At 47.8% G+C, this 26,811-nt stretch overlaps 1 protein-coding gene across 1 annotated transcript in view; it reads left to right on the top strand.

Moving 5' to 3' along the window:
- SLC25A22 (solute carrier family 25 member 22) overlaps window positions 1-26,195 on the top strand; it is a 52,004-nt gene extending 25,809 nt beyond the window's left edge. Inside the window, exons 3-10 of the mRNA XM_071427678.1 lie at window positions 1,599-1,724; window positions 4,862-4,917; window positions 10,612-10,702; window positions 19,270-19,388; window positions 21,039-21,216; window positions 22,045-22,199; window positions 22,960-23,035; window positions 23,853-26,195. Of these exons, the coding sequence (XP_071283779.1) occupies window positions 1,599-1,724; window positions 4,862-4,917; window positions 10,612-10,702; window positions 19,270-19,388; window positions 21,039-21,216; window positions 22,045-22,199; window positions 22,960-23,035; window positions 23,853-24,006 (955 nt within the window). The 3' untranslated portion in view covers window positions 24,007-26,195. The remainder of the gene's footprint in view (window positions 1-1,598; window positions 1,725-4,861; window positions 4,918-10,611; window positions 10,703-19,269; window positions 19,389-21,038; window positions 21,217-22,044; window positions 22,200-22,959; window positions 23,036-23,852) is intronic.
- Window positions 26,196-26,811: the final 616 nt, after the last annotated feature.

Raw genomic sequence — 26,811 nt, 5'->3', positions numbered from 1 at the left:
AAGCCTGGCTCTGCACTGAGCTTGTGCACTGATATGGGCCCGCCTTCCTGAAGTACTGTGCTGATTTAATCTCAGTCAGCACTGTCTAGTTTAGAGTTGTAGGCTGAGCTCAGATCTGTCTGCCCATCCTTGGCACCTCTTCTTCCAGCTGTGCCAGCCCTGGGGCTCTGTGTGTGTTATATTGGCAGGTGTTGAGGGGGAAGGAGCTTTGGGTGCAGGACAGCAGAGGCTGAAAGTGTGTCAAGCTATGTCAGTATGTTAGTCCTGAGGTGTCAAGATCATGCTTAGCCCTTATGGACAAAGTCTTTTATATTTTTTCCATCCCTCATTTGTCTGCTTTCCTAAAAGACCCTTCAAGTTGAAACCTGGAGTCTCCATATCCTGCCTTTCCCTCAAGCATGGCTGTTTATTGATCCTCTCTGCATTTGCCCCTTGATGCAGAGTGCTCTGGAGTGCTGTTGGGGGGAAGATGTTTGCAGGGCTTCACCCCACCGTGCCTCAGCCAGTCTCAGCACTGCTGCCTCTGGAGGGTAATGCAGTCTGTCCCCCATCCAGAGCAGCAAGTTACCACCATGAAAGGCAGTGTGCCAGTTCACCCAGTGGGAGGATAGGCCTTGCAGGCTCACCCAGCTGCAGTCTAGGAGTGGTGTCAGCCACTACCTTAATATCTGACACATCCTGTGTTCAGGGAGCCATATCCTGTGCTTTATTGGAGGGGGCTGACTCAAACAGGCTTTCTTTGTCTCTGTGTGCAGTGGTTTATTGAGCATGTAAGTGTAGGACATGTTTCTTAATTGAATTTGCTGGGAACCCATGTTTAGCTGATGTGGCTTTCGCTCAGTGCCACTTGCAGGAATTCTCAGTGGGAACACAAAGGGGAGTGAAAAAAGCCCTGTGCTTTGGAAGCACGTGCAGTGAGCCAGTTTTGATTTCCCCCAGAGGTATGAGTTCACGTCTCCACATCTGCAGCCCTGCAGGCTGCCAGCCCGGTGGCTTTGCCGGGCTGCTGCTTTGTGTGTGTTCCCCTGGCCCTGGGAGATGGGTCTGGAAGCAGTTTCCCGTGGCTGCAGCCATCTGCTCCATGGCTGCCAGCTGGGTGCTTCTGCTGGGCCCATTCCCACATGATGGTAGCAGCTGATGTATCACGACCCTCTCATTAGCTGCAGATCTGATTGTGGTGCAGGAAAGCGTTTATCAGTAAACCTGCTGGCTCGGATGCCATCAGGCCCTAGCTGAAGGCTGTCCACGTGGTGGATGGTCCAGCACTCAGTCTTTTCTCCTCTAGGGACAACAGAAATCCCTGGGTCCTGGGCAACATGATTTTTTCCTGATCCTAGTAATGTGTGGGTTAGGTGTTTGGCTCCACTCCACTCATCAGTGGTTTGTGCTGATGGTATGTGCTGCTTTCTTTGCCTCTCCATATACATAGCAGGAACCAAGCTTTGCTTTGTGGAAGAGGTTCCTTTGTGCTGGGGGGGACAGCCTTGTCTCACAGCCATGCATTAACTTTGGTCACGCAGAAGAGTTCAGCTTTTTGCTCTTTCCCTTCCCTGATATTACCCAGTGCTAAGACATCTGTTTATCTCTTCCCCTTACAGTTTACCTGCCAAGCTGATCAATGGAGGGATAGCTGGGCTGATTGGGGTCACCTGTGTATTTCCCATTGACCTGGCAAAAACTCGCCTGCAGAACCAGCAGAATGGCCAGCGGATGTACAGCAGCCTGTGAGTACTGCCCACACGGGCACCATCCCTCGGGGCTTTCCACAGGAGTCCTTCCACTTTCTTACCTCTTTCAGGTGAGCTCAGCATCTCTAGGAACTGGGCTGTCCTCAGGAAAACCAGGGGACAGTCTGGAGCCAAGCTGTGCTAGAGCAGATAAAGCAAATAGGGCAGCTCTTGAGGCTGCTGAGCTGAGCAGGGGAGTCCTCTGCAGAGGGCGCATCTGTTTGCATCCCTTGCTTGGGAGCAGCATGTTCACTACTGCCAGGGCTCAGAACCAAAACACAAGGAATCCCAATCACCTGATCCCGAACACAAGGAGTCTGCTGAGCTGGTCAGGTGCCTGAGGGAGTTTCTGCCTCTGTTCTGTGTCCATTGCTGTGATATTGGAGATCCTTCCTTTGCTGTGTCAGTTTTAGAAAGAGGAAGCAGTCACTCATTTCCAGTCTAGAACATTGCATGCAGACCTTTTGAAGGATCACAGGATGACACATGCTATAGTTAGACCAGCCATCCGCTGTCCAAAAGAACCCCAGGTACTGCACCTGTAGGGAAGAAGGCATGAGTGTATCCAGCCCACCAAATTCACTTGGAGTTTGTGTCGAGTGCTTAGGGCTGCATATCTCCTGTGAGAGTGGGTACCACACTTAGCACAAGATGCTTTATCCAGGGAACCAGAGACAGGCCTTAGTTTTCCAAAAGAATTTGTGGTATTGAGGGGAAGAAGGGACTGGGACTGGTGAGGTATGTCCTGTCTTCGTACCACTTTGTTTAGAACTAGTGTAACCTGATCCCCGCTCCTCCACACCATCTTTTCCTCTTTCCTGCCCAGGAGAATTTGAGGCAGAGGGGGAATAGCAAGGAAATGCTCTCTCTGCTGATGGCTTTAGTCTCTGTGCCTCCTTGCTCTAGCTGATGACATGAGCTTAGGCTGTAGGCTCTGGTGCTTCCCTTGATAGTTCCTGTGCTCTCTGCTCCCTGCACTGTCAGTGTGCCCTGGCTTGTTGGCAGGATGTGGCTGCCCATATTGCTTTGCATCCCCTTTTGTTGTGTCCTATTCCTGCTGTAGATTGCTTCACCTCCCTGAGGATCATTTACCCTCCTCACCTGACAGCAGGAGGAGTTTAGGCAGGTTGAAGAACTTGTATGCCAGGATGTCTCATGCCTGGAAGGGAGCTCGGTAGGAGAGAGGCTTTTAACCTCCAGCAGTCAAGTGCAAGTCAGCTCCATAGCCAGGAATTGCTGTGAGATCAGGAGCTGTTAAGGAGTACATAAGATTTACACTTTATATTTGAACTGGCTGCTTCTAAGAACAGGAAGGGCTGAGCTTTCCTAAGAAAGTTTCCCCTGTTACAGCAGCTTTTTTTTCTGAAGATGCTGTGTGCCCATCAGTACTAGATCTTCTGATTACACCAATTACCTGGTGTCTGCTGAACACCCAAGAAAGGCAGCAAGTTCCTTTAAAATGTTGGCTCTCTTACTTTAAGATAGTATGCCTTGCTTATGCTTAGCTCAAAAGATCTTTGGCATCAGGGGAACCTCTCACTTTAAAAAGACAAAGACACTTCTGAGGGATGGAGAGAGCTTGGCTTTTGGGCTGTGCTGCCCCAGGTGTGTTAAATGGAACTGTGGAGGTTCCATTTTAGTATAATTTTAGTTGGCTCCCTTTTTCCAGGGAGAGAAGAACGCTGGATGTGGCCTTGGCTGCATCTTGTTCTGCTGCAGCTTGAGGGGCTTTAAGTGACATGCAAGCTCTATCCTGATGCAGCAGGGCTGTATGAATATGGTGGGGAGCAGCTCTTCTCACTCCTCTCCCTGCTGCAGCATCACTGGCTCAGGGAAAATGTGTTGCCTTCAGCACTGCAGTGTGAGAACTTGACAGGAGGGATAGGAGGGAGGTGCACTGAGATTTCTGGGGCTTGCAGATGAGTTGGAGGGGCTGCTCAGAAGGAGATGAGTATGTGCAAGTTGCAGGGGCTAGGGTGGAATGTGTGAAAGATGAGATGCCAAAGGATTCAAGGAGTCCCAGCAGAGGGGAAACTCATTGCCATGACTGGTAGCAAAGCAGGATGGCTCTTCACACATAACTCTGTAACAGTCTTTGCCCATGGCCATAAAGCCCTCAAGGAAGTTCTGTATTTCCTTCTCTTCCACCTCAGCACTACTGCAGAGCTGAGAAGTTTACTCCTTGTGTTGCCAAATCTTTTAAAAATGTATTTGTGTTTTCATCAGCCACACTTCTCTTATTACTACTGAAAAGAGCCTTTTATTCCTTAAATTATGTACATATACATGCAAGTGCACCTCTCCCTTCCTCTATGGCTACAACAAGTACCTGTCTCTTCCCAAAGATACTCAGCATTCCAGCTTCATGCAGCTGTGGTCCAGAGAGGGAAACTCTGCCAGGGAATTTATGCAGCCATCCTGAACTGTGACTTTGGATTTGCTAGGTGTGCGTGTGTCTGTGCCTTCAAAAGCCTTTGAGCCATTCCAGTGCTCTGCAGGGTTTTCCCATTTGTAGTAAATGTGTTTGCAACAAGGAAGGTGACAGATTTCCCCTTGGAGCAGGGTACCCTGCCACACTGTCCTCAGGGCAAGAGCCCGAGTGCTTGCTGCCTGCTGTGGGACTTGATGTGTTAAAAGTGTGTGCTTTAATTTTCGTGGGAGGCCACAGATGACTGAGTGTTCAGGTCATCTCATCTTTGTGTGCCTCGTGTCAAATTTCACAGATTAAGACAAACAAGTCAGCATGGGGGGTTTGACCCCCCTCATTTCCCTTCCAGAGCTGGATTTAAAAATGTGTCGATGGGGATCTGCTTGTTAGAGCATTTAATGTGCATTTGCCACCGGGGACCCTGGATAAACAGCCCTTTCAGTGACACTTCTCCCTTTTGTGTTTCTAGAAAGCAGACAGTGTGTGCAGGGTGAGCCAGGGGTTTCAAAGCCCCTGTGGGTTAGGGGTTGAAATGGGACTCAGGCTTCAACAACGGCACATTCAGAGGCTGACGTGGTTCCCATCTCAGCTGAGGGTTTCGCTGACAGAATGTAAATGGAAACCACTCCAAGAAATTTGTTTGTTTTTCTCTGCACTCCCCCACCTTTGAGGTGCTGTGGTTCATCTCCCTCTGTTGTGTTTGCAGGTCTGACTGCCTCATTAAAACGATTCGGTCGGAAGGCTACTTTGGCATGTACCGAGGTGAGTACAGCTGACTCAGGCACAGCACAGCTTTTGCGTTGGAAGCACTGGTGCGTAAGTAGGAGGAAAAGCTCTGTTCTCTGGCATATAAAGCAATAACCTGGCAATATCCTAGGAGGTTGAACAGTGCAGCTGTTTCTAAAATAAACTCCATGCAGGTGTCTATTCAGATACCTACCGCTGAGGACTTGAGTCCTCCAAATGACTGTTTTGGTGTTAAACCTTACCACTTAGTGAAGTTCATCATTACTAGCAGTTTAAGTGAAGCTGCTGGACTTTGTGTCAGGACTGTATATTATGTTTCCCAGCTTGGGCATGGTAGCTTTTGACAGAGGGGCAGTAGCAAACCAGCTCTTGAAGTTCTGTGGTTAATGATTGAATTTATGTCAAAACCCTCCACCAGCATGGTTAGGCCTGCTGTCTCAAGCATGCCCAAGTGCCCTGTTCAAGCATTAAGACAAGCTGCAATTAAAAAAAAAATTAAAATAACCTGCTCTCCAAAAAAACTCCCTTGGAATGGTAAGAAAATCAGAGGTTGGCTCGGGGTGGAGCTTCACCTGTTTGGTTGCTTTGTGCTGGCCTGCTTGAAATCTCTTGGCTCCTTGGCTCAGGCTGTCTATTACAGCAGTGAGTTCCTCAGCTGACATGATACCTTTTATAATTTAAACACAAAATCCCCTGTAAGTTTTTAAAGATTTTGAGGAGAGGAGGCCAGCAGGCCAAATTCTGACTTGACTTGTAGCAGAGGAAAACATGGAATACCTTCTTGGCTTGCAGCACGGTTCAGCTGGCTTCATTGACCCTAAGCTCTGGCTCATTCTGTATCCTGATAGTCACCTGCCTGCATATGCAGTTTTTATCTGGGTGCTTAGATAGCATTCTTGGTGGCACTCAGTCCCTGATAAAGCCTGGTTAAAGTTATGCTGCTATGATTAAATTGAGTCCTTGCTCTTTGTTTTTTCAAGCGGAACTCCAAAGATGCTGGCACCTTGCTCTTGGCACATGCAGTGTTTCTTGCTGCTTCTTCCCTGCTCCTAAGGAAACACAGGCATTGTGGCTGGCCAGCCCAGGAGCAGGCATTGGATGTTCAGGCAGAGTCTCTTGCCCAACTTCCTGGTGGGCGTTTCAGGGGAGTGTGGTGGATGGCAGGGATGGATTGGCTGCTTTGCATCAGCTTTCCTGGGAGCAGGCAACAAGACAAATAACCTCAAGGAACCCTGGCAAGCTCCATCTTCAATGCTAGCTATGACGTGTTCCCCTTTGATTTTTTCCAGAATCTGGCTGCTGCTGTGTTCCTAGCCAGGATTTTGAGCTTGTGTTAACTTTTAACTGCAAATGTGCCCTGGCAGGCTGCTTGGCAGGAGGCAGAAGGAAGAAGCTGTTTGGGGAAACTTACAGGGGAGACTGTAGGACCAAGAGTTTTTGTGAGAATCAGGACTTTTGGGAGAGACAGCCTAGTCCTTTAAGGCTTAGAGTGGTAGAGAGGATGTGGATCTCCAGGCCACTTGTCATCCCCAAGCAGAAGGGTACAGAGGGTTTTGCATACCTCTTTCTTTTCCCAACCTTTCCCAAGTCTGCTCAGCTTGGTCTATGTCTCTAACTCTGTTCAGGGTGCTGATAGTTGATTGAAATTACTTCTGACTATTAAATAGGGAGCTGGGTTGGAGAGGCCTTTTTTCAATAGCTTCAGCTCCTTCCAGAAAATTACAGATGCTTCAGCATGGCCATGGTGCAAATGTGAGTAGTTCCAAGAGCAGCAATCCTGGTCCCTGTGCCTCAGTTCTGTGAGCTGACATGAGCAGACCTTCCCACCCTCTTAGGGAGAGGGTTGGTGGGTAAAATACATCCAAGGTCCATGAAGATTATGTGAGTATTTTTCTGGAAAAAAGGTAAAGAGATATCTCAGCCTTGCAGACAGAGAAAGATGGAAATCAGGTGGTGGGATTGGTTCCTGCTCCCTCCAGCTGTCCTAGTTCCCCAGCAGAATTTGCTGAATGACTCACAAGCTCCTATTTGCAGGCTTTAAGCTGAAATTGGGAGGATTATATCTTAATGTGCTAAAGTAGCAGCTGCAGCTCCCCATGGAGGAGTCACAAGCACGTCACTTGTCCCTGCAGATCCTTTGGCCTCTGTCAGAGGACAGAAAGGGTTTGTTTGGGCACAGCCATTCCTGCTGGGCTGACTTCAGGGCTTCTTCATGGGTGAATCAAATCTCCTCAGTGCAGACAGGAGAGTGCCTTGTGTTTGTAGGATGCTTTTCTGCAAATCACCTCTTAAGATATTTGTGTGGGCAAAGTCTTTGCTTTGTATGAGTAGCCCATAGCAAACTGTGTGATGTATAAGGCAATCCAAACATTTCTCTCAAGTTCTTCTCCAGAATTTACAGGAATTCTTGGATTTGTTTGGGACAGGAAGAAGAGGAGTTCCCTTATGTTTTTCCCCATAGTGTCTGTATAGCAGCAGTGCCTTGATGCTGGATGGTGCTGTCCAGCCCTGTCTGTGCTCAAGGAATTGATGGTGTGCAGCCTTAAAACATGATGCCAAGTGAATGAATCCATAGTGCCTGTGGGCTCCTGATCCCCATGGGCATCAGTGATAGGCAATCTTGGGGAGATGCTCCCTCAGCTTCCTACTGCTGTCCAGCCAGAAGCCACCTAAAGATCCCAGCACGTGTTCTGAGCAATCCCAGTGCTGTTTGCAGACCAAGTGTTTAGCCAAGCTGGCAGGAGCCAAAGGCCCAGATCAGGCTGAGGAAGTTCCCTTTGCTGTTGGTGACATTTGGAGGGTAGCTACACTTAGCTGCAGTAGTATGGCAGCCTTCCCTGGCCTCTGCTAATAATATCTCCCAGTGCTGCACTGGGGATGACTCAATCTCCCTCTTATGTAGGTTGCTGGTGGTGTATAAGGACTTCTGTGAGAAATGTGTTTTAATGAAAAAACAAGGCTTGGTGAGAAGAGGGCACCTACAAGTTTAGTTGGCAAACAGCTAGTTTTGCCTCTGGTTGATTTTGTTCTTTGTAGTGCTTCCTTACTTATTTTTAAAAAGTTTTGTTTTTTAATGATTCCTGTTTATTTTTCCACCTGTTTATTTTTCCATTCTGTTTGTCTTTGCTTGTGGTACATGTAACATTGCCTGTAGGCCAAGGTTGGCTTTAGTTAGGGAAGTACCCTTTGGCATGGGCAGAATTGAGGAGATTTTACAAAAAGGAGAAGATGCTGTGGCAAGCATACAGCCAGCAGCTGGAGTATCTAATATCTCCTCCTCCAGTAAATTGAAGCTGTTATGGATTATTCAGGACAGGGATTATCCATTCTCTGCTAAGCAGCTTTACTGAAAATATCAAAGATGTAGGAGAAAACTCAGGTTCATTAACTTTTTTCCTGTATATGTTGTGTGATTTTACCCTCTGCTTTATTTGCAATTGAAGAGAAACTTCTGTGAAAGCCTCTTGGTTCCTGAAGGTGGTCAGAGTGTGGAAGTGTACACACTTCTTGTGTGCCTTTCTTGCTTGATAGTTTGGAGTTTGTTTGCTTTCTTTAGTGAACCCTTTGCACTGGTGTTAAGAGTAGCAGCTTTATGCTTTTTTCCTTTCTCTTCTTGTTTTTCCAAGGAAAGGGTTATTCATGCTGTGTCAGTGTACAGGTGTTACACTTCATAGCCATTGGGAGTGTTGTTGAAGTTGGTGCCAGCTTGGCCTTTGAGGAAACACTTCATGGGTAGCCACTTCCACTTAAAGTGAGGCTGTGTGGATTTGCTTTGTAGATCCTGATATGATTGGCATTAAAAGGTGGATGTGGAGTGTGAAGGTTCTGTGTGGCTTCTCTTTGTGTGCAAGAGCCATGGCAGAGGGGACATGATGTGTAGGAAGAATATCAAACTGAAGCAGCACAATCACTGGTGCCCTTAAAAGTTTGCAAAGAACCAGAAGTGTGAGAGGCCTGCCCTGCTCCCTGCTAGCTGATTTGTGTACTGTGAAAGATGATGGCATTTGTTGGATGAAACAAATGACAAGTGTGGAATGAATGCATTGCTTTGGCTTGCTGCGAGGCAGCACTACTCTGTATTTTCTGCAAAATCTGAACATGGGAGTTGAAAAGGGGGAAGATGTGTTGGGCTGCCCAGCCCTGTGCAGCAAAGGCTGTCTTTTCTTGCTGCAGTTTTCTGAATGGTGGAGATGTGTCTTCTGAGCAGAGGATGTGGAGCCAAGGATTCCTGTGTCCCACTCCCTGTTGTAGTGGTTCCAGAAGTCCCATTGTGACTTTGTGTCCTAATCTGAGGAAAGTCCCCCTAAACCTATGTATTTCAGTTCTTGAAGGGAGGGGAGTCCATCCTGAGGAATAAAAGATTGAGCTGACTTTCTCTGGGTGTTTTTAGCCCTTATAGCTCCTGTCAACTTGGGTTCAGAGGTCCTGAAAATGAACCCCACCACATCTTTGGAGCCTCGTGGGGGTACAGGCTTCTCTGGCTGCTGCCCTTTGGAATATGAATCTTTGGGTTAAATTGTTTAAATCTCAAAGACAAGCATAAATGTCTGTATTTGTGTTTGTTCTTACAAAGGTGTTCTAGGCCATTAACCAGTCTCAAGTGTAGCTCCTTTGGAGGGCTTGGAGCTCAGTACATTTCAGTGCAGGTAGGGAGAGCTTGAGGCTGTAGGATTTAAATGGAGGGGAGTGTTCTGGAGTGTGAATCTAATGGTGCAAACCTCACTCTGCTGGGAAGTGACTGGCTATTCCCTCACCCCCTTTCCCCCAGGGCAGCTTGAAAGCTGCTCCCAGCAGCACTGATGTTGCACTAATACCGGTGTTCAGGCCCACAGCAGCCAGCCAGGCCATGCAGGCCTTTCATTGTGACAGGCACAATACAGGGATTTGCTGTTTGTTGCTCCTGACAAAAGGGCACTCCAGCGGGTGGGGGATGCAGGGAGCCAAGGCTTGTTTACACCCCAGGTCCCCCAGCAAGCCTTGCCATGGAGCTCAGAGGGGAATTTCTGTGTGCTGCAGCTTGTGGTGGGCAAAAAGCCATTTCAGCGGTGGCCGTTTTGGGGGTGACACCCAGTGGTGACACACAGGGGAAGCCACTTTGCTCTAAGGGCTGGTCTAGAGCTGGTTCTGTGCAGATGAGCCAGGTGACTTCAGCCAGCCTCCAGGTCTTTCAATGGCTCTGCCTTTGCTGAGTTGCTTAGAATTCAAGCTGCTCTGGATTTCTGGGGGAGGAAGCAGGGAAGGGATCCATTGAGAAGGTGTGGCAGGGGGTCTTTTGCTTCTCAAAAGACCCCCTGCCACAAAATATTTGCAAAGGAGTTGGGACTGGTTGTTAAACCATCTTGTACTCCTTTTCTGAAGGTTTGATCTACATCCTTCTGAATTCATAGGAGTGCATCCTTGGATGAAAGACAGGGATGCATGTATACATGGTGGGAGGTAGTAGTGAAGCTGAAGAAATTACAAAATACATATGGCAAATGGAGTAGAAACACATCTGGGGATGTTTTCACAAACTCAAGGTGCTGGGAGGCAGAAACACTTGTTAATTTTCAGTGGTGTTTTGTATTTCTAAATCCCTTTGGTGCACTGGGAGCTCTCCTCCTTCTGTCTGTGGTTTTGTGCAGAAGTTACAACACATTCCTGAAAGATCCACTTAACAATTCCGTTATTCTCATTATCCAATGGCCTTTTTCTCTTTTCCTTGTCCAGGGGCTGCAGTGAACCTGACTCTGGTGACACCAGAAAAGGCTATCAAACTGGCAGCCAATGACTTCTTCCGGCATCACCTCTCCAAAGATGGGTGAGTAGGGAATTGACCTTCTGCAGTCAGCTTGAAAGACACTGACTCTTGCAACACGTCTGGTGAGACTTCAGGAGAAGGTGGAATGGGATAGTGCAGTGACTGAAATATGACTTGACCTTGAACAGCTCAGCTGGTGATTACGTTCAGGCTAAGGATGCAATGTCTAAAATGGGAAGCATGAAGCACTCCACTGGATGACTGCTCTTTACTCAAGCTTCTAAAAATAGTCCCAGATTTAAGCCAAGGTTAGCAGATCCAGAATGTGTAGTCTAAGTATTTGAGAGGAACCCAATGTCACTGATCATTGCTCAAACAGCTGCTGGGAGGACTCTTGTCCTCAGCATCCTATTGGATCCTCTCACGTTCTTTCTGGCTTGAAAAGGTATCAAGTCAAGCTCCGTAGACCCCAAACTTAGCACCCCTCTTCTCCTTTTGTACCTTGAAAATAGTTTTAGAGAGGTGGTAAATCTGAATTAACTAAAGGCACTTGCAGCAGCTGACCTTCAAATAAATGCTGAAGGAATAAAATTACTGGTTCAGCTTGCAAGTGGAGTTTGGTTCATGTGAATTAAATGTGAGTAAAAGGCACAAGCTAGAGCAGTTAAGAGGAGCTGGATCCTGAATATTTAATGCTGCTTTCACCAAGATGTTTCCAAATTGCATGGGGAATAGTTGTGTGTCCCATCAGAGAGAGGCCTTTCCCCAGAGGCAGGCAAGGGCATTGTCTCCAGTCCTTGGTGACAGTCACTAAAATGACAGCCTGCTTGGGACATGATCCCAGCAATTCCCATCAACAGTAATGGGGTGGGGCCTCAGTGAAAATGCAAAGCTCCAGCACAATTACTGGGCTTAACAATTTCCCAAAACATATCACATCAGTCCTGGCTGGTGCAGACCAGTGTCTCAACAACTTCAGTGGACATTGTGGACAGACACAGGTTGAGAATCCATTTTTTCTCTGTACCTTTTCTTTTTTTTTCTTTTGTTCTGGAGTCCTTTAAAGTAGCAGCTAACATATGTCTGTGTGACTCATCGGCTCACAGCTCTTCATGATTTTCTGACTCAAATCTTTGAATAGTGTCTCTTCTGTGCTCTGCTCAGACAGTGGGAGGTAATGATGTCCTCTACCAAGTGGAGTGTCTCATCCCTGCAGCAGACAGCCCAGCACACCTTGGTGTACTGCAGTAAACAACAGCTCTTTGCCACCACCTACAAAGTGGGGCCTTAGTGGCCTGTACAGGCCCAAAAAGATGCCAAGCTGCCACACCTTGTACTGCACTAAGGGAATGGTTCCATGGAAGAAATCAGACTAGCATTGCAACATATTTGGTATTCTGGGAGAGCAATCACTGCTGTGATGTTTCAGCCAGGGGACATGGAAGGGGACATGCCTATCAGTCAATGTCCTGCACCATGAGGTAAAGGCTTCCTCAGAGGACCAGTGTGTGTGTCTGCCTCAGTGCTGAGTCCAGCTTTGAACAGGTCTTTGAATAAGTGGGGTACAGCTGTTTCCAGGAGTAGCTGAGGTTTTCACTCAGACCTCTTCCAGTTTGACTTTTGGGTCACTGGCTGGTGCACACATGACATAGATGATATGCTGCACTTAATTCAGAATAAGGGAGCTAGAGAATTTTTCCAAGAGCAAGACACCCTGTTCTCCTAAATCTTACATACTGATGGGTCTGGCACTACAGTGACCTAGAGCAGGAGCATGATACCACCCAGGTAGTAGGAGGTCTTTGTGTCTCAACACAGAGCATTTTAGTTCCTTTAGAGAAAAGAGACATTGGACCACAGTTAGGTGACAAGAGCAGCGTGTGGAGTCAGAGTCACTCATCTTATTTAACCACCATGGGGGGCTTGGATGAGTGAAATCTGGTCAGCTGTGCTCTTGAGGGTTGCCAGTGTGAGCTGGACAGAGAGGCAGAGCCTTGATGATTTAAGGTATTTCTACCTAGAAATGTCACTGCAAAATATGATGGGAAGAAAAATACCTTGCAGGTTTGCTGTGTCTGGTACAGGCTATGAATGTGGGATCTGGTAGTTTTGTCCCTTGGGATGCTTCTGTCCCATCCTCCCCAGTTGCCTTGGTAAGATGGGACAGGATCAGCAGTGCTGGAATTTAAAGGCCTCTCCTCCCCAGGACCCAACAGGGTGCATACCTGCTAGCACATCACAGGGCTGGGCCACCTATTTCACAATTCTAGCCAAAGCCTAGTTATGAACAACAAAATAGCTTGGGGTTAGAAAGGTGAAGCCTGGAGCTGCCTGGCACATGAATATGGTTTCATTTCTTGATGTGTAATTGCATGAGTCAAGGTGATACATTGGGCAAAGCACAGTGAGGGGGTTAGGATCAATGTAAGGCTGGATCAGCAAGATCTTGGTTCAGCTCCCTCAAAGTCCTTTTTGCACAAACCAGTCTGTCTGCTGTGTATTTTCATAGATGCTGTGCCCTTAGGTCAGTATCCCAAAGGATGCTCTGACTCAAAGCTGCAGAATTCTTCTGTTTACATTGAATGCCTTTGTGCTAAGCATGTAGCACTTGTCTTGCCTGAAATATGTTGCACGAGTTGGTAATCCTTTTCTTATAAAATATGCATGTTCTACCAGTATTTGCTGATTAAAATATGTGGTATTAAAGTAGACCTCGATGTGCAAGAGCCTCGAGGAAGCACGTGTGGACCAGAGAGAGTGTGGCAATTCCAGCATGACTCAAAGTAGCCTCAAATTAAACAATGGCTTTCAGTGTGCATTAATGTATTTATTTTTATCCTTTGAAAAACTTAGTGTTGAAATTGCTTTTAAACTGCCAGGATAAAAAAGTGGCATAAAGCCTATTTTTGAAAGGCCAGACTGAAAACAGCACCTGTGGTGTAGGAAGCTCCCGACTGCGCATTGCTGGAAGAGTATTTTAGGGATGTTATCACTACAGCTTTGTGCTAGACTCCCTTTTCCCTTACTGTGCCCTTGGACACTGCTGGGGGTAGAGCATTGGGGCAGCAGGTCCTCACAAGGGATCTCATGTCCTTGTTGGTGCAGCTCTCTCCCTGAGTGTGCAGGTGTGTGTTCCTGCAGCTCTCTCCAGCCTGAGGCTAACTCAGGAAGGCACTCCTGCCTGCACCATGCTTTTCCCCTCCTTTTGGTGCAGGGAGCATGTGTGCTTACAGGCTGGGGGACGTCATTTCTGCTTCTTTGCCAGTTTCTATTTCTTTGCCAGTTTCTATTTTCATGTCAAGGCCATTATGACAGCCTACAGCTACAGCTTTTTTGTTTTCTCAAGAAAGAAAACTGAGTTGGTCCTTCCAAGCTGTCCTGGTCATTTAGGAGTGATGAAGGCCTGAGTGAGTTGTGTGAGTGCTGAAGACATGCTTGCTATGCTGTGGAGGAGAGGAGGGAGACCAAAATACTGAAAAACCTGAAGGGCACTCCATGACCATGATTGACAAAGGTGATAAGGTCAAGTGACTTCCTGTGACGATTTTGACCTAAGAGCTTCTGTAATTCCCAGGAGAAGAAGATGGCCCACAGAAGAGTCTCCAGGCAGGTTTTTGTTCCTGTGTCTTTCTGTGGGGAAGAGTTTTCACTAGGCTGGGCAAGGCAGAATGTGGAGAGAGGGGAAACCAGGTCTTCAGGCTGCTGGAAACAGATGGGATTTTTTTAAAACTCTGGCTTTTTGAAGCTGCATGTGTTGAGAGACTCAGTTTCATGGCTGCTGTTAAAATAGGAGTGGCTTTATTGTCCAGAGCAGAGGATGTGAGGAGTCACCAGGGCTAAGTGAAGTGCTTGACTATGAAGCACTTGGGTATGAAGCTGAGAAGGCAATTTAGATTGATAGTACACCAGCATTTAAAGTACATCATTGATTATTGGGTACTCAGTGTGTGAGGCCTCTTTGATTGATTTAAGTATTACCTGCTTTTTATATCCTCTTTGAATCTGGGTGTTAAACACTTCATAAACCAGTTCCTTTAAAGTGTTCTACAAAGTTTCGTGTTTATCTCCAAAGTGTGGAGTGCCAGGTAGCTGTTTTGTTGGGCATGTGTTTGCCAGGTTTTGTTCATTTTTCAGGTTCTTGGTTAAATATTCTGCCTTGGCTGCAGTAAAGTGTCTCATGCCTTCTTACATAAGCAATTTGTTGCTCATAAAAACTTTCCAGTGTCCCTGGATGAGTTCCTGCTGCTCTTCTCCAAGGTGTTATTCCCTTACTCATCCTGTCCTCTTTAATCTTGACCTTTATTTTGTTTGTTTTCTGAAGCAAAGGCTGGCAATCTGCTGTCTTAGCAGCTCAGATTCCTAGGAAGACCAGCATGACTGACTTAATTCTGCCTCTGCTGATGCTAGAAATTTTCTTCTATTCTGCTTCCTCTTGTCTTGTATCTTTGCACAGGGAAGAGAAATAGCCAACTGGGACAAGCGAGGTATTTTTCCTTCAGTCTTATGCAGTTGTGGAGACTGGAGCTTGTTGTCCATTGCCTTCCCAAGTGATATATGTCCCCAGGGCTCTTTCCTCATCTGCTCTTCTTTCAGGCTGTCCTGAAATACTTGGACCATCTCTTCTGTGGCATGAGTTTAAGTATCAATTGCATGGCTTGGATGATCCTTGAGCTGCAGAACTCTCTTAGTCAGGCTGTAAAGTGAGGCTCTCAATTTAGGAAGAAGGAGTGCTGCTGCTAGTCCTGGTGTGAGCTGTTGTATCACCCTGCACAAGACTGTGCTTGGTCTTTCTTTGGCACTTGTGTGCCCAGGCAGCCTCTCCTGCAGTTATCCACTGGATACTCTGGCACTTCTTTAGTGTAGGTAGCCCTCATCCAACTCACTGAGATTTGGAACTGGGGAAATCTCTCCCTTCCCCTTCAGAAGGAGACAGGAGCTGATCATGTCACTGTGCCAATTCAGGAACAGCTGTTTGGGGAGAGCTCTTTTATTTAGTACACTGAGGCCAAGCAGTTGAAGTGGGTTGAAGCTGTTGACATCAAAGGTCGGCCAAAAAGTAAATGCACTTTCAACTGTTAATCTGGAGGGAGATAGAGATGTGCTGTTTAATCACAGAATGCACCCATGGGAGGAGCATTGTCCTTGTCATCATTCCAGGCACATGTCTTGGGATGAAACGTGGGTTGTGTCTGTGTTCAACATGCTCAGTCGTGTTACCCTGTCCATTGTTCACTTCCACAAATGTTCACATAGGAACAAAACACTTGGAATTTCCTGCCAGGGCAAACCTGATGCAGGTAAAGAGTCAACTCCTCTTGACTTAGTCCAAACATGCAACACAGAACTGTACATTCCTGGAATAATGGCTTCCAGATCAACATTTAATCTGGCATGTTACTTTGAGATGTATCTGTTCCACATCAGTACTTTATTTGGCTTGTCTGAGGCATTTTTGAGCTGGCACTAGAAGTGAGAGGGAGCTTGTAGTGGGAACTGTATTGCTTTTACATTTCCAGCATCGTAGCTCCAGCTTTTCTGAGGTGCAGTTGCAGTAGCTTGTTCCTCCTTGGAAAATCAGGGGTTGGATTAAAGGACAGTTTGTGTGCACATCCCCCTGTGACTGTGGCAGAGAGGGTGCTCTTCCTTTGAAGGACAACTCCTGTGTGCTGGTCCTCTAATCCATATCAAAGACCCACAATGTAAATTGTTTGAAAGGAACTGGCTCTGTCTGCTTTGAAACTCCTGGGGAGCTTTCTGCAACCTCTTGGGCTGACAGAGGCAGAGGTTATTTTATGAGTGAAGAAGGTGATGTCCAAGATGGGGACAGTAGCCTTTTGGGTAGGAAATAAAAAGGGATTGCTTTGGATGGATGTTTCTTTAGCTCAGAGATTTCCTCTCTGGAAATGTTATCCTGATTCCAGAATGTCTGGTTCTGGTCCCTGCCCAAACACAGTAAATTCCCACATGGTCAAGATTCTGAGAAACTTGAAAAAAACCCTACACTGCTCCCATGTGACATCAATATATCAATGCTGTCAGAGATCCTAACTTTGAACTGATTGCTCCCCAAAAGCCTTCCATAAACCTCTAGTTCCTGTTTTTTGACTTTGTTTTTCAGCTGTAGTTTGAAACTCTAATTTAAATCAAGCATGTATCTCCTCGCCTTCCCATTTGACATTTTTGACTTGTCACAAATTAATAGTATGTCAGTAAAAAATGTAGAACAACTTATTTCTGCCAGTGCAGAACTTGAGGCTATTGTGTATATGTTATATTTAACACTCCCTTGCTGTGATAAAAGATGGTTTCTGGATTTGTAGGATCAGATCTTTGCTGGTGTTGCAGCATTTGAAGTTAGTTGAGATGTGCTGGTTTTTAAACCACTGAGGATAAGGCCAGTGGTGCCTTAAATATTTAAACTCCTTTGTTGTGTAGAGATGAACAGTTTTCAAACTTTCCTTTTATGTGCAGACTGGTGAGGTTTTGCAAAGGCAGTTTGACCCCTGTAAGGCAGCTTTTAAACCTCCTGTCAAAAGATTTGCTTATCCTAAGCTACTTTTTTTCTTGGACTCTCCCCAGTTCCCAGGATGTGCAAACCCAAAGCTGAAAGCCCTTGTTCTAGATGCTTTTGATGTATCTGTTTGACATCTCTAAAGTACACCCACATGTGTAAATCCTTCCTTGGGCCATACTGGCATAGCTCCATGGAGTTCAGTCAAGTCATGGCTGACTTTAGTTGGCTGGGATAATGGTCCAAGATGAATATGTAGGCCAAATCTTTCCTGATCTTTTGAACTGGTTATCAAAGCAGTCACCCTGGATGAAAGCCAGAAGATATGTACTCTAGGGATGCTCCAGGGCTCTTGCTAAAGTGGGAGATGCTCTGCTGTGCCAAAGAGAGATTTGGCAGCCAGCTCCTTTGGGTGGTTTGCTTCCTCCCACAGCCAGGCTGGAGATTGTGCAGCCTTGCTGCTGACTGTATCAAGCCACTCAGAGACTGGTGCTGTGCTTCAGGCCACCCAAAAGGCACAAGTTGGCCACCTCCAAGTGGCAGTGGCAGTGGGAACCTCTGGATTTGCACACCCTAGTTCCCCCACACCTCCAGGAAAGCCTGCTGTGCACACTTCAGAACCCGTGTGGGTAACTCCGTGGGAGGGATTGTTCTTTGCAGTTCCTCATCTGTGGGGAGATTTGGAAAGGGGAGACTGAAATATTCCTTCTTTCAGCCTTATAGGAGAGCTCTATATTTAGTCACTGGTAATCTCTGTTGTGGCTCTGTGCCTTTAATCCCCTGCTCTCATATCCTCTCCAGAGAAGATGAGAGGTGGAGAAATGGGCCCAGCTTACGTGGTGGGCCAGCAGGATTACTGTGCATCTGCCCTCCCTTTCCTGTAGGGTTGGCAATGAAACTGCTTTGCTGGCCCACTGCCCCACAGCTGTGCTGTGTGTGTGCTTGGGAAACACCTGGCAAGGGAGTGTGCCTGGGCTGTGCAAGGGAGTGGAAAGTATCACTGTGGAACTGCTTCTGCCACAGCGTGGGGATGTGCCTCGAGCAGGTTAAGATGAGGTATTGCTGCAGAGCAGGGCTGGGGGAGGTAAAAATGGTACTTGCATTTAAAACAGAAAAAAGAGGAGGCTGTTTCTCTCTGGCTGTGTGATTTATACACACTTCTTTTTTAAACCCTTTTAAGAAAGAGCAGGTCAGGTGTACTTTTTAACCAAGTCTGTGTTTTCTGGTGCCAAGGCATGAGGTTTTTTTACAGGGCAAAACCACATCACTTTCTGAAAATCTTATGAGGTTTTGTATCCTGAATTCCTCTTTTTAGCCTTAGCTGGGCTCTTTCATAGTTTTGGAATGGAGGGAACAATGAAATGCTGCATTTTGCTGCATGAGAACATGTTGCTGATAGTCCCTGCTCTCTAGTGCAGAGAATACACAAATCTTCATTGCTGGAGGTCCATCCCATCCCTTGTCTCTCAGGGAGAACCAGTTTAGTGCAAAGGCTATTTGTTCAGGTTTGGAAAACCTGGTAATATGAAACAGCTCCTAACCACAGAGGAACTGCCTCCCTGATTCATATTCACTCTTTATTTATTTTGCTTTTCTCAGAGAACTCCAAAGCAGCAAGTTGAATATTTTCCCTCCTTGTTCCTTGTCCTGTGGTCTGTGTTTGTTGACAATTTTTAAAGGACTAGGCTGGCAGGAGGAAAGCTGCTTATCCCCCAGAATGCTCAGGTCCTCTGCTGCCCTCTGAAGTGATACCCTTTCTGAAAGCTGTGCCCTGCCCAGGGCCACCATCAGCCTAGAAGAACCTGCAGTGCTCTGCCTGTGGGTGGAGGGGGCTGTGTGCTCCTTTCTGGGGCTGTTGTGACGGGGCTTGTGGCTTTTCTGAATGTTCTGTTTCTGGGGACAAAATGAGTCTGTTCTCCAGGTCATGTGGTGCTGGCAGAGATGCCAAGCCAAGGTTGTGCTGAACTGTCAGGCCTAGCAGGTTCTGCTGTCCCCTTGGCTGCCTTTCCTGTAACCCCCAGCTGGCCAAGTGGCCTTGAGCCTTGTACCCAGCTGGCCAAGTGTTATTCCAGGCCACCTCCTCTGATGGACTCTCTCTCTCTTTTTCTTTGGGCAGGAAAAAGCTGACACTGCTGAGGGAGATGCTGGCAGGCTGTGGTGCAGGTACCTGCCAGGTAATTGTCACCACTCCCATGGAGATGCTCAAAATCCAGCTGCAGGACGCAGGACGCATTGGTACGTGGACTCTTCTTCCCTGTGCCCTCAGCAGGGAGAGGGGAAGGAGCTGGGACTGGGCTTTCAAGGCAGAGCTGAGAGGATGAGTGGAGAAAACCCCTTTTCCCTTCCCCAGCTCTCCCACGTCAGAGATGCCACAGATGTAGCAGGTTTCTCCTCCTCCTCCCAGCTTCCTTTCCCCCACACTTTGCTCAGCTGGCTTTGCAGAGGCCCTTGCAGTTACAAGAGGTGGTGGTGGGTTTTTTGCTCAAAGCAATAGGCTTGACAAGCAAAACAGCAAATGCTGTTGGTGGATGGAGAGACAGGAGAGATGACTGGGTGGTCAGCTTGTGGGTGATTCAAACCTGGTAGATCCTGTGCACCCAAGAAGGGATTAACATCCTCCAGTGCTTTTCCTGTGCTGCTTCCTCCATCTCCATGTTTTCTGATGTCTGTTTTTAATCTCTTCTACCCCCCTGTAGCACCTCCCTAACAGCTTCCCAAGGGGATGTGTTATTTTCAGATGGCTTGTCTCCTCTTGTACTCTTTTTTCCTCTCTGACAAAAACAGCAGTTGTCTTGGTTGAAAGAGTAAATAAAATTCTCCCAGTGCACTGGATTTGAACGAGATTTGGTATCAGGCTCCTGGGACTGTGGGCGTGAGCTGGCAGGCAGAGGCAGGAGGGAGTGTGAGCCTTTTGGCTGAAACACTGTGGAGTGTTTCTGGTGAGAGCAGAGACCAGAGTCTGGCATGGAGACTCTGGGGGAAAGAGATGCTTGCTCTTTCCTTAGTCTCTTCCAGAGGTCAGTCTGGGCTACAGCCCTACTTCCCAGGAGCCCTGCATGACATTGTTAGATACCATGTTTATGGCCCTTCCTGGGGCCATAAAAAACGGGCCAATTTGTCCTTTAATCTCTCATTTGATGTGGCATTCCTGAATAATCACGGATTTACTTTTTCTTTTCTCTCTTCACTGGCTTTACTGCAGACCTTATCCTCTTTGTGCGTATTATTTTAAAATGTTGGAAGGATTTAAGCCGTGGTTTGAGGGTTCAGGAGAGGTTTTCGATGCTGTGAACAGCCTGTTCTCTGTGTAGCAGGAGAGCTGTGGTGTGCCAGGATTACTTACAGAGTGAGGTGCTCTCCATCTTCTGGCCAAAGGGCCGAAGTGCATCAGTTGGAAAAGTGGGAGGAACCAGGATGTGATTAGAAATGTGATGGAGAAACTCCCCAGGTTAATGATTGCTTTCAGGGGAGGGAGGCAAAGAACAGAACTTGGGGAAACGGTCTCGTTTAGGAACATCTTGTTTGTTACACTGGAAGCTCAGGGACACAGCTGGAAGCAGGGACTGTCCCCTGCCTGCTCACAGCAGCTCCTGTTCTCTGCACTCTAGAGATGGTGTGGGACAGGCTTGGGCAAACCGGCCGGTGGGAGAGCGCAGCCGACAGCCTTGTGCTGTGGCAGCACTGCCAGGGACTGGGACAGGCTGAGGGAATGGGTAGGCTGGGGGACAAGCTGGCAGGGCACCTGCCTGGCCTTTGTGTGCGTGTTGTGCTGCCCCTGTGGCTCCGTGTCCTGCGGCCGGGGAGGCAGGAGGCTGCCGTGGGGCACGGGAGGCAGGAGGCTGCTGTGGGACACCAACAGACCGGGGCTGGCGCTCTGCTCCCTAGAGGCACAGAAGAAGCTCATGGCGGCGCAGGCCCAGCTCTCCTCCTCCCCCGCGGCGGCGGCGGCGGCGGCCGAGCCGACTGTGGAAAGGCGCCCCACAGCGACCCAGATAACCAGGGAGCTGCTGCGGAGCAAAGGCATCGCGGGACTCTACAAGGGCCTGGGAGCCACGCTGCTAAGGTAGGGTGGCTGCTGAGGTAGGGTGGCTGCTGAGGTAGGGTGGCATGGGCTTGAGCACAGGGCACTGGCGTCCCCAGCCTTGGGCCTGAGGCACCACCCATCCCAGGGATGAGCCTGGAGAGGAGGTATTGGCTTCAGCGGGGGTGGGCTTGGTTTAGTTCGTTTTTCATGCACAGGTTTTGTACATTAAAGAAGGAAGGGTCAGAGAAGTGATGGAGGGTATATTTTTGTTCCTGGAAGATTTAATTCTGCTGCTTTCTGTGAAAGGTTTTTGTGTGCCCCACAGTCTGTATTTTCACACTGTACAGAAGTCCTTGTGAGCTGGCAGAGTAAAACGTCAGCCTGAGACCCCAGGGTGTGCAATGGGAGCTGGGCCACAGAGCATGTTGGATGCAAGGAGTGGTGCCTGCTCTGACACTGTTTGCCTGGGTTTTCACAGTGTCATTCTCCTCTAGCTTTAACAAAGGTAGAGCTAAAGCAGCACCCAGGGTGATGGAGGGCAGGATGGAACCTCTCATAAGTAACAAAAGTGGTCAAAACAATTGACCTCTGAATGTGCTGGTGTCTTTGGTTTGGAGAAAAGGGGGAGCCCACTGATCCTGCAGGGCTGCATGCCTCCCACAGGCCTGTTGTCCTTTGTGCACTTTTGCCCCACTGAGTTTCAGCTCCTGTCTGCACTGCAGTCACAGAGCCAGGATGTCTGCATTGCACTCGTGGCTGTGCTGACAATGTGTGATGCTTGCAGCCCTTCCTTTGCTCAGTTTGTTGGTGTCCGTGCTGACTTCGCTCATCCTTGTTCTTTCTTCCTTTTTTCTTGCCCCACTGCAGGGATGTCCCCTTCTCCATTGTTTACTTCCCACTGTTTGCAAACCTGAACAAGCTGGGCCAGAAGGATCCCAATGTCAAGGCTCCATTCTACGTATCCTTTCTCTCTGGATGTGTGGCTGGCAGTACGGCTGCAGTGGCTGTCAATCCTTGTGATGGTGAGTCCTGAGCAGCCTGTGCTGGTGGCCTGGTGCCAAGTGGCAGGACTCAGAGGCCCAGGCTGGGCCAGGTGAGGAGGAGGGTGACTGTGCCAGTCTTTTTGCAGCATGAGCACACAGAAAGGGACAGCTCTGCTGCCTCCATCTCTGATGGTGTGAGTTCAGCTGAGTTACAACTTGGGCCACAGCTTACACACAGGTTTGCAGTACTTACTAGGTATGTCAGGAAGAGAGTGTCACTGATTTCAGATATTCTTAGCAGGGAAGCCTCAGATCTGTGGCCTTTTCTCCTGCTCCACAGCATCTGCCTTAAGTACCACCTTGGCTTCCCTCCTGTGAAAAACACCAGAAAGTAATTGCTCTTTCCCCAACACTGCACATGCTCCAAGGTGTGAAGAAATGTAGAAGCAGAATTGTGTCTTTTAGATTCCTCTTCCTGAAGGAGATGAGCAGTTGAAAATAAGTTCTCACTTTGCAGAGACATATCTGAATTTGGAAGGTTTAAAGCTTAAGTCAGCTTTTGAAACCTTGATCACAGTGAGGGAGGGAGGGGTTGGGTTTTGGGTGGCTTTGTGTTTCTTTTATCCATCTGTAAAGGAATGGGTTTATTTTCCCTGATAAATGTATGAAAATGGTCTGTATTCTAGGTCATTTTGTTTTGACCCAGAATACCTTTGTTTCAAAGACATTACTCTCAGGATGGCTCCTGCCTGCTACACCTCCAGTGCTCAGCAGTGTCTCCCCTCTCTTTCCCTCCCAGTGATCAAAACGCGGCTGCAGTCCTTGCAGAGAGGAGTCAATGAGGACACCTACTCGGGGATCCTGGACTGCACCAAGTAAGGCTCCTCATGACAGAGGCACCACATCAGGTGTTTGGCCAGGCAGGCAGTGCAGCTTCTAGACCCAACCAGCAGCTGTGCTTCATGTTCCCTCTGTCCCTATGCTTTTATCAATCTATCTGTCTGTCTGGAGATATATATAGATATATGAGCAGATGTATAAATATAGTTTTATAAAAGAGAACTTCTTCCCATATTGAGCAAGAAAAATATAGCATTTATATTTAAATACTTCTGTCCAAACCCCAGTAGTCATGAGATTTTATTTCTGCAAAAGGAGGCAATGTTGTAGTCCCTCCCAAGGCCCCACTGTTGGAAAATCCTACAGCATTGAGTCTCATATCCCTCCTGGGACTGCTCTGCACAGTGTCTGCAGGAGCACTGCCAGAGTGTGCTGTCCCCAGCTGAATTATCCTCTGATCCTTTGCTGCTTCAAAACACAAAGGGACTTTTCTGCTTTTGTATTCCGGTGGTAGCCAGAATCTGTTGCTATCTGGCTCTGTCCCATGCTGAGGGAGCTTTTGAGAAGGGGGATCTCTTGATGCAAGCATGGGGTTATCTTAGCTGTACTTCTGGACATGGGCAGCCACTCCTGCATCTAGCCAGATGCAGGGATGGGGCAAGTTCCTGCATGGCCACTTGCAGAGCACTTGGGCAGTGATGGGTGATTTGCTGTGAGGGCTGTGCCAGGCAATAGAGCTTGCCCGGGTTTAGTCTCTGGACGGAGGCAGAAAGGCAGGGCACAGCCAGGGGCTCTCCTGGCATGGTGGAGGGGTGGGATGGACACTTACCTGTCTGTGCCATTTCTCCCCAGGAAGATCTGGCAGAGGGAAGGGCCCACGGCCTTCTTCAAAGGGGCCTACTGCCGAGCCCTGGTGATCGCTCCTCTCTTCGGCATTGCACAAGTCGTGTACTTCGTGGGCATCGCGGAGTTCCTGCTGGACCTGCTCCCCAAGCGCCGGGCCTAGCCCTGCAAGGGCCGCCCGTGCCCCGCCCTCTGCAGCGCCGGATCCATCCCCGTGTTCGCCATCCCTGTCCATCCATGTCACAGCAACAGCACAAAGGCTTCGGCAGGGCCGCCAAGGGACCTGGGGCCCACATGGGCAGACTGGGGAGGGAGAGAGAGTCCCTTCCCTGCCGCCTCTGGAACCCGCCCCTCCCGCTCCTTCCACGGACAATACTTAATTATTCCTCTCTCTCTCTCCCTCTCTCTCTCTCTCTCTCTTTTTAATTTCCCACTTTTTGGTTTTAAATTGTCATTCTTAAGGACACTGGTAAGCACAGACTGGGCTTGCAGACCCAAAGTCTCCTCTCAGTCTTGGTGAGGAGGAGAGATGGGAAAGAAATAACTTCAATCCTCATCCACCTGAGTTTCCCTTTCTACCTGGAGCTGCCAGCCATCTGAGGAGGAGCTGGAGGGGCAGCTGTGTCCCCTCAGCACCTCCTTGGCTCTGCTGACCTCGGGTCAAGAGTGAATGCTGCACAAAGGGGGCTTAACTCATTGCTGCTGGAGGCAGGGGTGGGGGGGATGCTGGCTCTGGCAAGTTCCTTGGCCTGGAAACCTTCAGTCCTCCCTTCTCCCTTTTTAAAAACTAGTTGGACTTAAATGAATTCTGACTGTTCCTATTCATTTTGTAATTATTTTTGTTTTAAAGCAAAGGGATGTCCCTCCTAACTAGGTGTCACAGGCACATCTGGGTGAGGTGCAGAAATAAGGTGTCTGCTCTGTAGGGAACATGTCTGTGGGATCACATGAATGTCCAAAGGTGCTTCCCTGCTTGGCTACAGGCACGGAAGAGGAACTTGGGATCAAGTTATTTTTGTTTCGTTTTTGTTTTGGGGTGGTTTGTTTTTGTTTTTTTGATTTTTTGGGGTTTTTTGGGGTTTTTTTTGTGGTTTTTGGTTGGGGTTTTTTGGGTTTGTTTTGGGTTTTTTTGTTTTTGTTTGTTTGTTTTGTTTTGTTAGTTTGGGTTTTTTTGCAGGGTTGTTTTGTTTTGTGGGGATTTTCTTTAGTTCTATTTTGGGGTTTTTTTGGTTGTTTGTTTTTGTTTTTAGTTTTTTTCTCTTTGGGTTTTGTTTGTTGGGTTTTTTTTATTCAGGGTTGTGGGGAGGAAAAACCAAACAAAAAGAAGCCACTTACATTCCTTCAGTCTGCCCACCCCTAGAGTGATAAAGGTGTGGCTGCAGGTATAGATCAGCTGATCTGATTTTTTCCCAGCCTGACCCCAGGTGTGTGGAAGGAGGCACTGGCTCCAGTTCTGGCACTGCCCAAGCTCATGAAGCAGCAGTTAGAAATGCTGCATCTGTGGGCTCACCAAGCCAGGTGAGCACACAAGGTCTGGTTGTGCTCTGATGTTTGCCTTGGGTGTGGCTGGAGCGCGTGGGTGTGGAAGAGGCAGAGGGTTGACATTCTCTGAGCAGGGAGCTGTTTGTGTGTCCATCACTGGAGGGGGTGAGTCCCGTGCATCACAAGAACATCCTGTTTGCTCCCTGCGTGGGGATCAGGGGTGGGTGGCAGGGGGCAAATCCACACCTACAGCCTGCTCTGTCAAAGGGACACTGCCCCAGCTAATATCACTTGTCAGAGGAATTCCCCATTCAGTACTCTCTTGGGCTGTGTAATTAATCCTAGCTGAAATGATCATAAGTGTGAGATCTACCAACCCAGTGTGATCTTCTCCGTTATTTATTCCATTTGGTGCGATCCACGCAACTTTGGTGTTGAAATTAAACTGATTGAATTCACTTTTCATTCCTTCTTTTTGCTTTATTCTCCAGGCGCCTGCTTGGTGTTTGTGTTTTGAATGTATATTTAAATTAATTTTTAAAATAGCCTTGTTTTTAATGTTTAAAAGAAAACCACCTCTGTTTCACCGTTCTTTGGTTAGATTTTGTGAAATGTGTATGTTGGGGGCCTTCTTCCTTGATGCATCCTTCTTCTCTTTGAAAAAGTTGTTCTGTGGCTGATTTGTTACTTGTCACTTCGCATATGTGAATAATTTTCTTTTTCTTTTTTTTTTTTTTGATGACTTCTCCGTGTATCTGGGAAGGAATCTGTGCAAAGGCAATGATAGATGTCTGTGCTGTGTGTAGTGCTGTGATGCTACTCTTGCTCTGGATTTCCCTTGGGTGGATTAAAAGAGAAAGGTTTATTTTATTTTTTTCTTTAAGGTGCCCCGTTCCTTGCTGCTTTATGATTTACAGGGAGGGTCCCCAAAAGAGAACTTGCTGATAAAACTTGAGGGGTTTCAGCTTGCCCTTCCTCCTGCAAGGATTGTCCCTGGAAAATGGGTGACTTGTGGCTGCAGAAATGTGTGTGGGGTGCAGGTTTGTATGGTGGGGTTAAGTTTGGAGGAAAATTTGGTGCAATGAAGGGCTGAGATTCAGGGAAAGCTCTCCTTGTCCTTCAGGATACTTTTAAAAACTTCTTTGTAAAACTGACTCTTTCTCCTGAAATCTCCAGCTCTTCTTCCACTGTGCAGGAGCTGGTGACCTAAATGAGGCTGATTTTTAGCTTCCTGGACATGTCCCTGACCCAGCAGGACTTAGGGAGGTGGCAGGGGATAACAGCTGTGGCTGTGCAGGACAGGTACCCCCCTCTCCAGGCAGGCAGGGTCCTACTTGAAAAAAAAAAATTAAATGGGAGAATTCCCATCTATTGAATTAATCACCTATTAACTGAAACCACTCTGCATTGATTGCAGCATTGAGGAATGAAAGTAAATAAACACGCCTCTGCTCCCCTCCCTGCAGGTGCTGCTTGTCCCTGGGGC

Source organism: Agelaius tricolor, unplaced genomic scaffold (genome assembly GCF_023055355.1).
Source record: "Agelaius tricolor isolate 1412-34295 unplaced genomic scaffold, bAgeTri1.0.p SCAF_5, whole genome shotgun sequence".
In the NCBI taxonomy this organism is placed as follows: domain Eukaryota; kingdom Metazoa; phylum Chordata; class Aves; order Passeriformes; family Icteridae; genus Agelaius; species Agelaius tricolor.
The sequence above is the reverse complement of the archived record's forward strand: the minus strand, read 5'-3'. Positions and strand labels throughout refer to the sequence as shown.